This window comes from Oncorhynchus masou, chromosome 31 (assembly GCF_036934945.1).
Source record: "Oncorhynchus masou masou isolate Uvic2021 chromosome 31, UVic_Omas_1.1, whole genome shotgun sequence".
NCBI lineage: Eukaryota > Metazoa > Chordata > Actinopteri > Salmoniformes > Salmonidae > Oncorhynchus > Oncorhynchus masou.
Window position 1 is genome coordinate 86,391,529 of NC_088242.1, and position 17,227 is coordinate 86,408,755.

Below are 17,227 nucleotides of genomic sequence, written 5' to 3' on the forward strand. Positions count from 1 at the left end.
ATGTATTCAGACCCCTTAACTTTTTACACATTTTGTTAGGGTACAGCCTTATTCTAAAATGGATTAAATAAAACAATTTCGTCAGCAATCTACAAACTGTTAGGTTCTTATTTTTCAGAGTAAATAACTCACAGACACTGGAGAAGTTTTAACCAAGTTAATTCTGCCCAAAGGTTCTGTACAGCTGTAATCACTGGTCACCCCCAGGGCCAACTCCTCCTTTGGCCACCTCTCCATCCAGTTCTCTACTGCCAATAACTAGAACGAACTACAAAAATCTCGGAAAGTGGAAACACTTATCTCCCTCACCAGCTTTAAGAACCAGCTGTCAGAACAGCTCATAGATCACTGCACCTGTACATAGCCCATCTATAATTTAGCCCAAACAATTACCTCATACCCTACTGTATTTATTAATTTATTTTGCTCCCTTGCACCCCAGTATTTCTAATTTGCACATTCTCCTACTGCAAATCTACAATTCCAGTGTTTTTCATTTCTATGTTGTATTTACTTCGTGGCCTTTTTATTGCCTTTACCTCCCTTATCTCACCTCATTTGCTCACATTGTATATGGACTTGTTTTTGTATTGTATTATTGACTGTATGTTTGTTTTACTGCATATGTAACTCTGTGTTGTTTTATGTGACGAACTGCTTTGCTTATCTTGGCCAGGTCGCAGTTGTAAATGAGAACTTGTTCTCAAGTTGCCTACCTGGTTAAATAAAGGTGAAATAAATAAAATAAAATACAAATGGTGACGGGTGGGAGGGAGGTGCGGGTGGCAGAGGGGGAGAGACTGGAGAGTGAAACAGGTTATCTCTTCCTCACTCCACCACACCCATTTCCTGCCAAGCCCGGCTGATGCAGAGTTTTAGGGGAAGTCCGTTACACACTCTGCAAGGAACCTCCTGCCTCTTACACAGACACCGCTTGCAGGACAAGACGCACTCCGGATCACCTAATCACCTGCCCTAAAAAAGGATTTTGTTCTTTTTATTTTACCATCACCACCTCCACCTTTGTGTCCACCATGACCAGGTCCAAAATCATCTGCAATATTATGATTGCCTGCCTGTTCCTGTGGTCGGTCAGCTCCCTCATCATCATCGTGGTGTGGGCCACCTATCCGGACATGAAGGGCGCCAGCCAGTGCAGGACTGATCTGCAGAACCTGACAGAGAAGCACGAGGAGGCCAGCGTGCTGTCCTCCAAGATCAAGCAGTCCCTGGAGGAGATGGTGGAGGAGGGCCGCACCAACCAGACCCGGCAGCTCATGAACATGGAGCGGTTCCTGAAGCGTCTGGGCAAGACCAACGTGTCCCTGGCTGACTGTCGTCAGGAAAGCGTGAGTGTTTGCTTGGCTCCTCTCCCTCACTCCCCTCCCTGGTTCCCGCAGCACTGAGGTTAACTGACTTACTCCCTCAGGCTGCAAAGAGCTATCCTCTGCCTCTCCCCTGCCTCTAACCTTTCCGTTGTACTTGATGCCCTTACTACATTTTGTCATTTTAGATTGATCTGATATCCAAACCTTTTCTAACAGTCATGGCTGTGATTTAGTGTTTATAATATTTATTTGATATCATATCAGTTGGAGTGTTTATAATAGTTTCAGTGAAAACAAGTTCCTGTATTATCAAGACAAATGATTGCTAGTGAAAAGCCACATTAGGCCTTTACATAACAACCAGAGGCACAATGGACACGCAGTTATGCAAATGCTCTGCAAATGCAGCAATCACATTCTGAAAAACTGCTGGTCCTCCCAGGGAGTGGGTGGGAGGTCAAGTTAAACCCTTCCTGGAAGAAGAGGGAAAGCAGTGATAGGGCACACCATGCCTGTGTCTGAAATGGCATGCTGTTCTCTATATAATGCTTGACCAGAAATATGTAGGTGATAGGGTGCCATTTTGACTGCAGTCCATGTCCTTTAAGCACAAAGGTCTCAATCTTCCACCATTGATTTGGACTTTTCTTAGCAGATATTAGCAGATATCTTAGCAGAGTATTCATCTGTGTTGTTTTACATAAAACGCTGGATGAAAGGAATATTTTCAGAGGCCGTTCTTATAGCCAAATCTGGTGCTGGCACAAGCATACTTCAAATATGTGATAGGAGGGACTCCTTGGGATGACTGTGCCAATGGTCACAGAAGTTGTATCAACCACTTCTGGTAATTTTAAAGTCCGAGGAGTTACTCAAGGACCACCATTGTCTTTTTCAGGTTATTTTGGGTGTAAACATTACTGTCCTGGAAAAAGAGATTGAGATGCATAAAGAAATCGAGGCAAACCTCACTTCAGAAATCACGCTACACCAAGGTAGGAAAATTGCTGTCACAGTGGGAGGTATGGGATTTTTGCCTCTGGTATTGGCTACCATGAAAGGAGCTCTTTCTCACCAACAATATTGCTAGCAGCATTTCCCCCTGTAACTATAGAAACCGCCCAAGTTAGGAGAAATGAATACACATGATTGGTTGGTTATTGCTCCTTAAAAAAGGCTGTGCTTACAGCTGTTCAAAATGATGACAAATTATGATTTAAGTGAAAGTTCTAGTAAGTGAATTTCTTTAATAGCCATCCCATCTGTTTACCATTCCTTAAAAGCTGTCACACAGGCTACTTTCAAATGAAATAGTGGACTCCCAAATGACCTTGTCTCTAATAATGATCACTACTCACATGTTTTTTTACTTAGCTTAACAAGTTACCAAGTTAATTCAGTTACTCACTTTACTGTAGGCCTCCCAAATGATCTGTTCTCTAATAATTAATCACCACACAACATAGTAGGCTGTAAGCAAATAGTTGTTAAGTCTGGTATTAAAATTCAGATATATGTAGGGTATAACTTCATAAGCGAGTCAGCGAGTCAGCGACCTGTCACATACTTCAGAGTAAATAGGTTAATCAGCCTGGTCTCAAAGACTAGACGTAACATAGTAAAAGCAAATCCGGGACACTACAATGAGTATTATATGTAACGTTTGGCATGGTTACATAAGACAGATGGTTACTTAAGGCAAACTTAGCAATTTTCTTACTACTTTTTAGCTACTTTTCACATACTTAAAATGTTAGTTAACCATTCTCCTAACCATAAACCTAACATTAAACCTTTTAGCTGGCCCTTCCCCTAACCTTAACCCTTTAACCTAACTCATAAACGTAACCCTAACCCCTAACCTATCTAACATTAGCCAGCTAGCTAACGTTAGCCACCTAGTTAGAATTCATAACATATCATATGTTTTTCAAATTCTGAACATACAGTAATTTTTGCAAATTCGGAACATATTGTACGTGTTGAAAATTCGTAACATATAATCAGTTGTGGAAAAAGTACCCAATTGTCATACTTGAGTAAAAGTAAACATACCTTAATAGAAAATTACTCAAGTAAATGGGAAAGACACAGTAAAATCCTACTTAGTAAAAGTCTAAAAGTATTTGGTTTTAAATATACTTAATTATCAAAAGTAAAAGTATAAATAATTTCAAATTCCTTAACCTCTTGAAACTAGGGGGCACTATTTTCATTTTTGGAAAAATAACGTTCCCAAAGTAAACGGGCTATTTTGTCAGGACAAGATGCTAGAATATGCATAGAATTGACAGCTTAGGATAGAAAACACTCTAAAGTTTCCAAAATTGTAAAAATATTGTCTGTGAGTATAACAGAACTGATATTGCAGGCGAAAGCCTGAGAAAAATCCAATCAGGAAGGGACTCTTATTTAGAAACCTCTGCGTTCCTATGCAACCCTATTGAGCAGTGAATGGGATATCAACCAGATTCCTTTTCTATGGCTTCCCTAATGTGTCTAGTGTCACAAGACATAGTTTCAGGCTTTTATTTTGAAAAGCTATTTCGGCTACAAAAATAATCTTTATGGAAAAAAGGAACATTTGCTATCTGACTGGGAGTCTCGTGAGAGAAAACATCCGAAGCTCATCAAAGGTAAACGATTTAATTTGATTGCTTTTCTGATTTTCGTGACCAAGTTGCCTGCTGCTAGCTAGACATAATGCTATGCTAGGCTATCGATAAACTTACACAAATGCTTGTCTTGCTTTGGCTGTAAAGCATAATATCAAAATCTGAGATGACAGGGTGATTAACAAAAGGCTAAGCTGTGTTTCAATATATTTCACTTGTGATTTCATGAGAATGAATATTTTCTAGTAAGATTTTTTGTCCTTTGCGTTATGCTAATTAGTGTCAGTTGATGACAATTCTCCCGGATCCGGGATGGGTAGTTCCAAGAGTTAAGCAAACCATACGGCACCATTTTATTTTTTTTATTTTTATTATGGATAGCTCCAACCCACAGACATAATTTACAAACGAAGCATGTGTTTAGTGAGTCCGCCGGATCAGAGGCAGTAGTGTCATGACGTGACTTTCATTAATGTGATGACTGTAATTTATCGGATCAACTAACTATGTTTAATTGTTACCAGATTAAATTAATCTGGTAACAATTAACTCATTAGGAATTTGGGGCACCACAGAAGAAGTTATTCATAGAGTTTTCATCTCCCGAACTCTAAAAGATATATACATATGTGTATATGTATATATGTGTGTTATATATTGATAAGTCACTTATTAATCATTACCTGAACGTTGCAGACTTGAATCCACAAAACCCCCCGCCGTTTCTGATTATTCAGTACTACACAAATGTATTTAATTATACATTTACTAACTAACTAAATAATAACACGGAATAGAAGATATGACGGCTTGTTACACATATGGAGAGGGAGTGGGGAAAGAGAGAGATGGAGAAAGGGGACATTTATTATGGATACGTTCCAAGACGACTGTTCTCACATTAATCTTATACTTTGCTCACGAACTGCCGCCCGTTTGGGTAAGAAGTACAATGTACTTACGTGTAGATGTCTTTGTTCGTCGCCTCTCTCTGTTGAAACCAACCAATCCTTCTAATGGAAGGGCTCAATGGGTGTAAGGCTCTGGTTGTCCACCAGAGGTCACAATATACTTCTTCTTAGTTGACTGTGGCTTCAATGATCCACCAGTGATTGTCTGAGTTGAGCTTCTCCTCTCTTCCTCGGGTAGATAGTCAAAGTTCCTAACTCACTTTACATGCACAGCTGCAGACTGACGAGTCCTGGTCTAGTAAGATAATATTTTAAAGCACTCTGGTCAAAAATGGCGGCTCCATCACACTGATATTCATCTTCTGACCTCATTCGGGGCATGGCTTAGTTAATGTGCAAAGGATATAAAGACTATGATCTCATTAGAAAACTAAAATCACATTAATATCTTAACAAAAATAGTTTTGTCATATTGTATTAACATCATATTGGATGGAAACTTAACAGCCGAAGGGGGTTTCCTTCCTAAGTTACTGTATTTGGTTCATACAGTTTTTAATAACATCACAAATGAAAAGCAATATGACATGATTATTCTTCAGATCCCCACTGACAATTCATAATATTCCTATCTTCAAAATATTGTTCCAAAGTTCAAACTTTGGACATTAGAGTTTTTGGGCGGCAAAATGTCTCTGTAACAAAGGCATTCCAATCTTTCCAATCCTGTGGGAGAGAGTGGGGTCTGATTATCTGTCAGCCATTTGCCAAGCTAATCTGAGGCCTTGGATCCCTGACCAGGAGAGTCATGACAGTTGGGATGACCAGGGATGTTCTCTTGATAAGTGTGTGAATTAGACCATTTTCCTGTCCTGCTAAGCATTCCGAATGTAACAAATAATTTGGGGTGTGAGGGAAAATGTATGGAGTAAAAATAACATAATTACGTTCAGGAATGTAGTGAAGTAAAAGTATAAAGTTGTCATAATTATAAATAGTAAAGCACAGATACCAAAACAAACTACTTAAATAAAAATACTTGAAAGTACTATTTAAGTACTTTACATCACTGCATATAATATGAATTGTAATTTGTTACATATCATACGAAATGGGTGATGGACATCCACAAATTAATACATACCATACGAAATGTAACAGATCATACTAAATGGAGTGTCTCAGATTTACTTACAAAATAATATGAAATGCTCTGAGACCAGGTTGGATTCATGTGAAGCAAAAGGGGGACAGATTACAATTAAAGCTTTTTTCACAGGAGATTTATCAGATGTGATTGATGAAAAGACAAATATGTAAGTGGAAAGAATATCAGAATTGGGCTGCCTGTGTAACGAGAACTAGGGATGTCCTATTTTGATCTATCAAAGAAGATGTCAAAAACATCCCTAACTACCAATAGTATGCCTTAGCATCAAATGGCACTGTCATTGCACGTCAAAACTGATTATGGTGAACATGGATTTAACATTTGATTTATGTCACTAAATGTTTTGTTTTCGGCGCCTTATGATTTCAGAGCACATCAAATTCCTTCAGGATAACTTGACACGGACATCTCATAAGTGGGAGTCCTGCGAGGCTTTGTACTCAGCTGCTGAGAGCCAGGCCAAGGACTGCGAGTCCAACAAGCAGTATTTACAGAAGCAGCTGTAAGTATCAATAGTGACACTGACCTGGTACAGAGTTATACTGAACTGATATACACCTTCAGCTTGACTACTGTTATGAATCAGCTAAACATGCCTGGCTGGTTTAACTTTCATGAGGGTTGATATCGTTTTTGCACCATGGTTATATTTGCAGGCAGATGTGTAAAGTGAACCATCACAGCGAGCCTGTGAATGGCGGAGTTGCCGCACCCCAGAGTAGCATTCTTGCCCTGTCTGTTGTCCTCTTCGTCAGTCTGCATTTGATAACATGTGAGTGTAATATCACAAAGCGCTAACTAAGCATCATTATTCAATGCCATGGACGCTTACTGTATATAAGCAGTGGATGTGATAGCAGTGTGGAAAATAAACCAAAGATCATAACAACAAACATATCATAAATCTTAGTTTGTTTGATTTGATATTCATAGACACTGTCTGTAACTGTCTATAATCTATATATCAATGTGATTAAATATTTGCCTTCCACATGGTTTCCAGGAACATGATGCTGAGCCTGTGAGGTCATTGAAGACAATTACGACAAGTTCTCCAGGACAATAAGATGGACCTGGACTTGGTATTATATGGTTGTTAGTGCTGAGTGATTAACCATTATAAAAAAAGTAAAAAGTAATTAATAACCTCTCTGGGATAGGCGGGACGCTTGCGTCCCACTTGGTCAATAGCCAGGGAAAATGCAGAGCGCCAAATTCAAATAAAATACTTTAAAAATCAAACTTTCATTAAATTACACATGTAAGACCCCAAATTAAAGCTACACTCGTTGTGAATCCAGCCAACATGTCAGATTTCAAAAAGGCTTTTCGGCGAAAGCATAAGATGCTATTATCTGATGATAGCACAATAGAAAACAAAGAGAGAGTAGCATATTTCAACCCTGCAGGCGCGACACAAAACACAGAAATAAAATATAAATCATGCTTTACCTTTGACGAGCTAATTTTGTTGGCACTCCAATATATCCCATAAACATCACAAATGGTCATTTTGTTCGATTAATTCCGTCGATATATATCCAAAATGTCAATTTATTTGGCACGTTTGATCCAGAAAAACACAGCTTCCAATTTGCGCAACGTCACTACAAAATATCTCAAAAGTTACCTGTACACTTTGCCAAAACATTTCAAACTACTTTTGTAATACAACTTTAGGTATTTCTAAACGTTAATAATCGATCAAATTGAAGATGGAACCACCTGTGTTCAATACAGGAAGACAACAAACTGACGCTACTTTTCGAGTCATGCTCCTCTCTAAAAAAGTACACTTCAAATGACACTCATTCAAGATGGCTGTACTTCTTCCTTACACAAAGGAATAACCTCAATCAATTTCGAAAGACTGGTGACATCCAGTGGAAGCGGTAGGAACTGCAAACAAGTCCCTTAGAAATCTGATTTCCCAATGAAAACTCATTGAATAGACAGTGACCTCAACAAAAAAAAACATCTGAATGGTTTGTCCTCTGGGTTTTGCCTGCTACATAAGTTCTGTTATACTCACAGACATGATTCAAACAGTTGTAGAAACTTCAGTGTTTTCTATCCAAATCTACTAATAATATGCATATCTTATATTCTGGGGATGAGTAGCAGGAAGTTGAATTTGGGCACGCTATTTATCCAAAAGTGAAAATGCTGCCCCCTATCCCGAAGAAGTTTTAAACAAATAATTGACCAACCTCGGTTCAATTACTTGAATTTTATTTCTGGGAGCCCATATCGCTGTTTCTCTAAAGAGAAATCAAATGATTCACAAGATAAATCAACTCAAGAAATTTGTGGGACGCTGGGCTGAAGGGAGTTTCCTATAAGCAAATATTCAACCTAGTTCATTGTAGAAGCATGGTAATTATCTACAGTGACCATAATCTATTGCGCCTGGAGTAAACACTTTTACTCCTGCTATGTTAGGTTAGATATATACAGACCGCATAGACCGCATGAGAGAGGAATGTACACAACACAAAGACCTCAGAGAGGGATAGAGGAAGTTTGTGAAACTACGCCTTATTTTCTTTGAAGAACTAGTAAAATGATAACGTCAGACAACCTTGCAACTAGCCTCGCTAAATATAATGACTAAAGACAGAACAGCATGGGGAGTACAGAGATGACGTTGTCTGGCTGTTTGGCTGCTAATTCCTGAGCAGAGATGAGATGATAACTTTAAGGAAAGAAAAATAATAAAGTCATCAAATAATATATACAACTGAAATATTGTATTATTTCATAGTAATTTTCAATTTTTTTATTGATGTCTACCCAATGTGGACCTGACAGAGACAATGGAACATTTTCAATGTTTTGGCAATTGAATGTTCACTATTTTGGGCTTTGGAATTTCTATTAAAAAGCACAAAAATAATTCTTATGTCATTATTTCATAATGCATTTAATGTAAAAAAAAAAAACATATTGAAACCGAACCGACTTAGAAAAGCACGGATCAGCACTAACGGATATCACTGCTGTAAAAATGTTGACTGAAACAAATTTAGGAAACAGTCAATGATAGTTTCGTTACTATTTTAGCAGTTTTTGCTTCCAGTTCTTTAACATCACATTATTATACATAGCCTAATTTTATTATTTAATAGTACCATTAACTATGCTATAATTTAATTGAATACCTAGGTTTTTAATGTCCATGTTTTGGGATATTTCAACAAGGCACAATTTCAGTATGTTTAAATTCTCTGTTTTTATTTTTCTGTAAGTAAGTGTTGCTCACTATCCTTTATGGCAAATCTATGCAAACCTTATACTTTTATAAGCCTCACAATGCAACATTAGTTGGAATTTATATAATAAAGTGTGTCCAATTATTTTTGGCACTGGCCATTCGTTTGTCGATTTTATTTCAGAAAACCTTTTTTTGAAAAATAAGAACATCCATATTTGTTGCTGAGAACATTCACGTTTGCAACAACGGCCTAGGGAATGCAATGGATGGGGGAGGGGTTTGTTGTGAACTGGGGATTATAGGGCCATGATCACATGAAGAGCCAAGCCCAGGTTGGGAAATTGGCCAGATCACCGGATGAACCTAGAATCTAGTGACTGACCACAGAGAAGACCTTGGATAAACACCTCCTTTGAACAATGGCAGCCTTTGCAGGACACTGTTCATATCATTGCCCTGGCCTGTGGCCAAAGACTCTGGCCTAGGGTTTTGGAATCTCCTTTATCAGAGCAATGAGTGCCCCCTACTGGCCTTCACACAAAGGGGTCTGGTAGCAGCCAGAAGCCTACTGTACTGTCTGGACTCTGGCATGGGTGGACTGGCCATCTGGCATTTTGGGTAAAAGCCAGATGGGCTGGTCCATTTTAGCCAATTTGGCTAATAATGGTGGCCTCAAGAAAAAACCATTGCTTGTGTGTTAGGAATGCCAGGGCTCATTTCTGGTCCCAGTCAGCCCCTGGACAGATGCATTTAAAAGTGTATGCTATTACAAGGTCGACTTACAGAGCACAATTTGTTGAAGTTTTAGCAAAACCCCTCTCGCTACAAGTTGAGTCTGGAAATATTATATTAGCCTCACAGACTGATTGTGGTGGCTTAGTACAACTTTGAATCAACATAGCCACCATTAGCCTGCTTCTTCCCCAATGCAAATCTGTGGTCATGTGCAGCCTATGATGAATGTTTCATTCCGAGCTATCCCAGAGGGGTATATGACAAAGCAGGATAAGTGAGTCAGACAGTTATTGTCTAATTGACTCAACAACAAAAAACACATACTGTATCTAAGTTGAGCTTTCTTAAGAAAATGTAAACTTAATTCTGTTTGTTTATCAAAGTTAACTGGCTAACTCATTGATCCAGTTTTGTAAAATACCAATCTGATAGGTAGCTAGTTAACTAGCTATCTAGTGTTGTAGCAACTAGCTACTTTAGCAACTCTTCTCATTTTAACCAAATTGTTGTCGAGCTGGTGTGGTAACTGGATCCACAAATTGATGTTACACCTTCAATCAACTGACTAAGTATACTGAGTTTTCGTGGAGTGTCGGGTGACATACATTGTTGGCATTGTTGGTGGGATGGGCTAACTAACTTAGGCTGCATTTAGACAGGCAACCCAGTTCTGATCTTTATTTTATGTGATGTGATTGGTCAAAAGACCAATTAGTGGAAAATGTATCAGAATTGGGCTACCAGTGTGAACAGAGTTTTCAAACAAAAGGCACATTCAGAAGGAAGTAACATTTTGGAACATTCAGATAGAAATGTGCTTGTTATGTAGAACAAACATCCCTCTCTGGCATGTAGAATAAGGAATCACGCCTGCTCTATTTATGGTATTTCTATCTGCAACGTTTAAGAACATATTTTGGCAAATGAACATGGCCAAAGTAGTCACTGCTAGCTAGAACCAATGACGACTTACGTTAGCTGTCCCTCTGTGCAAATGCGAAAGTGGTTATGTTTTGATACGAAGTAACAGTAAACCAATAAAGTAATGTTAACATGACATACTCTTTTTGGCAATCCAGAATCTGATATATTGGCTGCAGATACTGAGACAGAGGGGTGCTGTTTTGCTCGCTTGGATGCTTTTTCCTATGAGATAGATTTAGCTCCTTACGAATTGGAGCAAAATGTAAAATTATTTCTTTCTTTTTTTTCTTTTTTCTTGTTTACATTTTTGGGGAAGCATGGCTCCCCTTGGCACCCATGAATACACCCACTGCAGTAGGTCTAATGACAATGGCCAAATGTCCTTACACTGATGGTGTTTGTAACAGATGTTTCTTTCCATTAATCAGGTGGTTTGGATGGTGAAATTATTTTGGAATGGATGAAAGTGCTGCAGGTAGCCTACTTTTTGAAGTGATTTGTTCAACAATCAGATGAAAACATCATGACTGGTTGTGTTCATGCCACATTAAAATGTAATACATTGTTACCGTTAAATGACATGTCTTAACTATTAGGCACAATAGGGGCTCCCCAAATGTCAAGGTACAATTTGGACTCTGATAACATACTTTGAATAAGGGCACATATACACTAATGTACACATCCCTTTCGATATCGGACGGATTTGAAAACACATGTGGAATCTGTGCATGTTTTTAGAAAAGCTAACCATCTCTTCCTACTGTGTTTTGGAGGGAAGGGGTGCAGTAATTTCTATCCTTTTCACATACTTCACCTTGTTTCAATTGTGCAAGGTTTTGAGACAGGTGTGCAATTCCTAGTGCTAAGTGATTAACCAAAACGTTGGTTATTTTTTGTTGAATTGACCAACATCAGTTCAATTATTTGAATTCCATGTTGTTCAGTTTTTCTCTGTGAACACAATGCCACATTGAGCTGCAGTTTCTTGAGAGATAAATGAGATCATAACCAAACTGTGCAATGTAGTAGGGAGTTGTAGTTTCTAACAGTCCACTGTTCTACATAGTTTTGAGCGAGAAAAAAAATTGTTAATGAACTACAATAACCATAATCCATTATGCGGCTACTTGTCCAGTCTGTGTTACTTTTATGCCTGCTACATAAGAGACTGACGAATGCTGTGATCAAGAGGGGATACATAGAGAGCAGTTGCTTTGCAAGGTATTGGTACTCAGCAGTCATAAAAGTATACCTTGTATACGTTGAAGAACTACTAAAATTGTGATTTTGTCAGACAGCATAGGCAGCAGCTCTATAGAAATGAGATGATAACTTGGAGTAAAATAATAAAATCATCAAATAAACCAAATGTAACTTACACAACAACTGAAATATTTTATTAAAGTAATGTGAATAAACTGATGGTTAATTAGTGATTAAGGAGTCATGGGCTGTCACTACCATCATGGGACTTTTATTAATTGTTTTATTCTGTGTTGTTACAGCGTTCAACCCACATAATGCATTTAATGTTTAAAAAAATAATCAAAACAGAAAATCGTGAGAATTGTTTTATAATCGAACTGAAACCGGACTGACCTCAAAATCTACTATTTGCTCAACACTAGCAATTCCAAAGGAGGAAGGATATGGAAGTGGAAATGTTGGGAGAATATCACAGGCAGGCCCTCTTGTTATTGTCAAACTCAGTACTCTTTTCTTGCTCTGACCCGGGATACATTCATCAATAGCCATTGGAGGAGGACTCCCAGCTAGCACATTTGGTTCCTTGGAAGTTGTGGGAACATATGTTTTTGGTTTCCCATTGGTTTAACGTTCTGAGAACTGAAGTGAAAATGTTGCCTCTTCTGGGAATGTACACTTTTAGGTTGCAGGGGGGTTCTGAGAATGTTTTACTATGTATGGTTCCCTGAAGGTGTTCCTGGGAGGTTTTATTAACATTCTGAGAATGGAAATTATAGGTTATTTTAAGATAATTAAATACCGTTCTGCGAACATGTTTCAATTAGACTTTTAATAACATTTTGTCTTAACTCATTTGAACTCAAAGCACAGAAAACACAATTAATTTGCTTAAGCCGGAATTTCCCAACTCCTCATGTACCCACAACAGTGCACATTTTTGTTGTTGCCCCTGACAATCTCACCTCATTCAACTCATTGATGGCTTGATAATTAGTTGACAAGTTAAATCAGGTGTGCTTGTCCAAAAGCTACAAAAAAAATGTTTAGTGTTGTGGTACTCGAGGAAATACTGGCTTAGGCATTAATCATGCAAGCATTTAAAATGTTTTATTGTCAAACGGCATCAGTGAGATTTGAAACTGTGATCTTCTGTTCTCTTGCCATGTAATTAGTCCACAGTACCACCAAGATGGAGCCAGTGTATCTTGCTTCCGGCCTTCTTCAACCTGGGCTTGAACCAGGGACCCTCTAAACCAGGGGTGGGCAACTCCAGTCCTCAGGGGCTGGACTGGTGTCACACTTTTTCCCCATCCACAGGAAGCACAAGGGGATTAAACTAATTGTGTTCTAAAATGAAGATCATGATTAGTTGATTATTGGAGTCAGGTGTATTACCTGGGGCTAGTGCAAAAGTGTAACACCAATCAGGCCCCTGAGGACTGGAGTTGCCCATCCCTGCTCTAAATACATCAATAACAGTCACCCACGAAGCATCGCTACCTATCGCCCAACAAAAGCTGTGGCCCTTTGCAGAGCAAGGGATACAACTACTTCAAGCTTTAGAGCAAGGGATACAACTACTTCAAGCTTTAGAGCAAGGGATACAACTACTTCAAGCTTTAGAGCAAGGGATACAACTACTTCAAGCTTTAGAGCAAGGGATACAACTACTTCAAGCTTTAGAGCAAGGGATACAACTACTTCAAGGTCTAAGAGCAAGTGACATCACCAATTGAAACGCTACATGTATGCACCACTAACTAGCTAGCCATTTAACACCGGTTCAACTAGCATGCCATGTTTTTTTGTACTCATACATAGCGATTCATTTTAATCTATTCAAACAGACCCCATTTCAAAGGAATCAAACACACATTAAGATCACGTGTGGCCAATTAGTGGGCGCAGCCAACACATCTGTACACTCTTTACAAGATAGAGGATAGAGAGAGTTTTGTTGACACTGAGAACGGAATGTACAGTATATGCAGGGCCGGCTCTAGCGCCTGACAAGCACATGAAACCACCATTATGCCATGTTAATGACAGCTGAGTGAGAATGGCTAACAAAATCAACAGTGGCACCCTGCAGGTCAGGGGCCCTGGGCATGTGCCCTGGGCGCCGGGTCGATATTCAGTAATGATTACTACAAGTTTAGATAGCTGGCTAGATTAATTTATAAATTAAAAAAATGTTAGCTGACTGTCAGTCACTGACATAACAAGAGAAAAATTACTGATGCACAACCAAATTTGGAACTTGCACCTTGTGTATTCTACTATTCTAACAGTAAGTTGAGACCTCAACTGAGTTCCTAAAAAGAAAAAAATATACTTTTCTTGTTTCGTTTTTTGAGTCGGGCACCATAGTGGCCTTGGACCCTAAGCAACCACTTATGTCGCTTGTGCCTGGAGCCGGCCCTGTGTACATGTTTTTAAATAACAATCTTGATTATTATTAATGTTGACATGTTGTTTTTATAGAAAGTGTTCTTAATGTTCTGAGAACATGACTTTAAATAGAATGAGGAAACCTGCAGAAAATGTCATAATGAAGTACTGAAATTCCCACAGATGAACGTTGATTCTTAATGTTCTCTGAAACAATTTGACAACATTACTTTAAATAGAACCATGGGGAAAGCGGTAAGAAACGTTATGCTGAAGTACTGAAATTCCCACATAAGAAACGTATATCGGCTGGAAGACACTATATTAACATAGACTGTTGGTCAATATTCACGTAGCTGATGGTCATTCACATTCTCATAGTTTACAGCTGAAGATATGATTCTCAGAATGTTGTGGGAAGGTTGTATGCAAAATAACCATTGGACAACCACACTCTCATCAAGCACTAAGAAACATATGATTCTCAGAACGGTATGTGCTAGCTGGGCTGTGTATTTTGTTTTGCAGAGTGTTCGGTGTGGAAGAAGGAAACGAACACTGATCCAAGAATATATCTGAGTAAGTCCCACAGGCACACACTTCTGTCAACACATTTTATTAACTAATGCCAGTCAATTCTTCCTCCTAACTGTGCGTTATCTCATCTCACAAGAGTAGAGGCGTTTTTAGTGGCTCTGTTTGTGTACAATGAGGTTAATTTCTTTTTCAGATGTGCAGTTTGACACTTTGATACTTTCTGACCAACTTCACCTCCCATATCACCTACAAGCCATCTGCAGCAGGGATGATTGGGTGTTGGCTTTTCTCTAGTCAACATTCTGTTCAACTTAAATTTGTCCTGTTGAGATACAGTTGTTGTCATTGTAAACATGGCTTACATACTGCCGTTTACATTATTTTCAGATACCATTTTAGATTATAGAGTGACTTCCCAGAAGTAGATCCTGAGTTATTTGACACTTATGGGAGAAAGGGTTGTACAGTTGAATGGAATCCACAATTGCATACTCAGTATGTTAGTCAACTTACTGCCATACTTGTAATACTGGTGCAAAGGCAGCGCTCTTGATTTTGCAATAGAAAAAAGTTCAACAAGTTAAAATGAAATGACGCAGCCTAGTTCTTTGGCATGATTGATAGTCTAGTGTAAAGGGCAGATCGTTTGGACATCATGGGATGATATAAGAGTACAGATGCTAAGATGCTAACAGACAGTAAGCCCACATGTTCAAATGAGATGACACATGTTTAATACAATGTTGCCTTGTTTGCAACTATGTGATCGTTGCACAGGAGGTTGGTGCCACCTTAATTGGGAAGGATGGGTTTGTGGTAATGGCTGGAGCAGAATGGTATCAAACACATGGTTTGATGCCATTCCATGTGCGCCGTTCGAGACATTATTATGAGCTGTTCTCCCCTCAGCAGCCTCCACTGGTCGTTATCTATAACATGATCATGTGTGTTTGCATAGAATGTCCGTATTAAATCTCCCGATAATAACAATAGTTTCTTTCACCCTCTCGCAGGTGATCATGGGTGGGACCCAATGAGAAAATTGAAATACCAGAGTTCACAGCGCTTGGTAAGGGATTTGTTCCTCTCAGGAGAGACCAGCAGCACTCCGGTGTTAGGATACCCCAGGACATCCGAAAAGTTACCATTGGCCCCTGAAGAGCAAGAAACGAGCAAGGAAAATAGAAGAAGGCCCTGGGCACATATCCACAAAGCATCTCAGAAACATGTTTTAAGAGAAAAAAACTCCCAGTTCAGAGTAGGTTTTCATAAAACTTTATCTCAACTGGTAATCACAACAGTTTGAGGTACCGCAGGAAAGATGGTGATGACGCTCATTAGCATTGTTGCAAATTATGGGAATAACCAATCGCAATGAGGAACCACAACCTGTAAACTCTATAGCACATTTTAGACAACCACACTCTTAGAAAAAAATGGTTCCAAAATGGTTCTACCGTTTTGGAATAAATGGTTATTTGTAAGGCAAAGGGTTCTACCTAGACCTTTTAACATCCTAAGAACCATTTTGAAATAAATGGTTATTTGTAAGGCAAAGGGTTCTACCTAGACCCTTTAGCATCCTAAGAACCGTTTTTGGAAGAAATGGCTCTTTGATGATTCTTTGGAAGGCAAGAAAGATTCTTTGGAAGGCAAGAAGGGTTTTACATACTGTAGAACCTTATACAATATTTCCCAGCATGCTCTATTGCAAGGAGATTTTCATAATTGTTTGTTTTACTGTAATATGTGTTTTTCCATGTACATTGATTGGTTGATTACTTTTCTGCTACAGGAAGATAAATAACATACACTTTTCTAAACTAATTCAATTAGTTAGTAATTTGATTTATTGGACTTGTTACGGAGATAGTTGTTCCAGCTTAGATGATTGAGGTAGTCTCAGTATTCAAAATACCGTACCCTGGCAGTTATTATGAATGCAGGTGATTTAACAATTCCACTTGTTGGATATCCTAACGCTGTCTGGACCTGCAGACCTGTTGTGGCCTGTTGACCAGGCGTTTCCTAACACCACTCTGTTAAGGTATAACTAGGCCCTCAAAGAAAGGCATGATATATGTAATGTACTTTCATAAATAATTACATTTTAAAGGCTAATAAGGCTGCTGGAACCGTTCATAGAGAGTTCTTGGTAGAACTCTTCATAGATGGTTCTATGAAAAACTTTT

At 38.7% G+C, this 17,227-nt stretch overlaps 1 protein-coding gene across 2 annotated transcripts; it reads left to right on the forward strand.

Annotated features, from left to right (window-relative positions):
* Positions 1–876: 876 nt before the first annotated feature.
* LOC135524668 (uncharacterized) lies at positions 877–9,399 on the forward strand. 2 transcript variants are annotated; one of them, XM_064952403.1, is made up of 5 exons: positions 880–1,349; positions 2,227–2,323; positions 6,395–6,527; positions 6,682–6,797; positions 7,029–9,399. In XM_064952403.1, coding segments are annotated over exons 1-5 (663 nt in total). In that variant the 5' UTR covers positions 880–1,034; the 3' UTR covers positions 7,031–9,399. The 2 variants fall into 2 exon arrangements, with proteins under 2 accessions (XP_064808476.1, XP_064808475.1); XM_064952404.1 differs by lacking the exon at positions 6,682–6,797 and having other exon boundaries at positions 877–1,349.
* The last annotated feature ends 7,828 nt before the right edge of the window (positions 9,400–17,227 follow it).

Bases quoted from the DNA above. Each gene is read 5' to 3' on its own strand.
- LOC135524668 (XM_064952403.1), top strand. From the start codon at position 1,035: ATGACCAGGTCCAAAATCATCTGCAATATTATGATTGCCTGCCTGTTC. The intron at 1,350-2,226 runs GTGAGTGTTTGC...TGTCTTTTTCAG, and splicing joins CTGACTGTCGTCAGGAAAGC to GTTATTTTGGGTGTAAACAT. The intron at 6,528-6,681 runs GTAAGTATCAAT...TTATATTTGCAG, and splicing joins CAGTATTTACAGAAGCAGCT to GCAGATGTGTAAAGTGAACC.